General features: G+C 61.2%; 1 protein-coding gene across 1 annotated transcript; it reads right to left on the bottom strand.

The window, feature by feature from the left end:
* Nucleotides 1–108: 108 nt before the first annotated feature.
* On the bottom strand, nucleotides 109–786 carry LOC114818405 (protein CBFA2T3-like; the record flags this gene model as incomplete). The annotated part of the gene is made up of 2 exons (XM_029084084.1): nucleotides 109–198; nucleotides 571–786. Coding segments are annotated over 2 exons (306 nt in total), but the record flags the coding sequence as incomplete, so codon positions are not given.
* Between the last annotated feature and the right edge of the window lie 14 nt (nucleotides 787–800).

Genomic DNA, 800 nt, shown 5'->3' with positions numbered 1-800 from the left:
AGCCCCACAGGCAGCTGCCAGCCCTGATCCCAAAGCCACGCCCCAAATTCCCCTTTGCCAGCAATGCCAACCCCCATGTCCCCATGGCACCCAGTTTGGGGCACCCACCTTGAGGAAGGGGATGACGAAGGGTCGCAGTGGGAAGTTGGTGGCCTCCTGGAGCTTGGCATGGAATTCCTCAATGGTGAGGGTGGAATTCTGCAGGGACAACCTGGGCTCAGCACTGCTGGCCACAGCCCCCCACCCACCCTGCACCCTCCAGGGGGATGCTTTGGTGTTTCTCCCACATTTTGGGTCCTCTGCCAGCTCTGCCATGCTTGAGGAAAAACCAGGCTTGAGGGAAAACCATCCTCAAGGCTTTGCTGACCCAGGACCCAACCCAGCACCACGCTGTGCAGATCCCAGGAGATGCCAGAGAAACAGCCCCCATTTTTCCCAGGATTTAGGCCAATCCAGCACCCACAGGACACTATTTTTTCCCCATTTATCAGCATCTCCATCCCAAAAGAAGAACATGGGATCCCCGGACGTGGCATCACCCCACCAACTCCCCGTGCCCAGCAGACGTACCACGAGCCCCAGGACAAGGGTTCGCACCCGCTCCCCAATCTCGGGGGAGATGTCGTTGCCAAACTGCTGCAAGGTGGTGAGGAAGCGCTTGAGTTTGGAGAGCTGGCGAGCGCCGCAGGCTGGAGGGAGCTGGTGGGTGGAGAGGGAGGCGGTGGAGGAGGTGGCCGGTCCGTTGCTGAAGCCGTTGGGGGTGGATGGGGCCCCATTGATGGCGGGGGGGGGGGGGGCGG

This window comes from Antrostomus carolinensis, unplaced genomic scaffold (assembly GCF_000700745.2).
Source record: "Antrostomus carolinensis isolate BGI_N321 unplaced genomic scaffold, ASM70074v2 scaffold41503, whole genome shotgun sequence".
Classification (NCBI taxonomy): Eukaryota; Metazoa; Chordata; class Aves; order Caprimulgiformes; family Caprimulgidae; genus Antrostomus; species Antrostomus carolinensis.
This window is presented reverse-complemented; position numbering and strand designations above follow the sequence as displayed.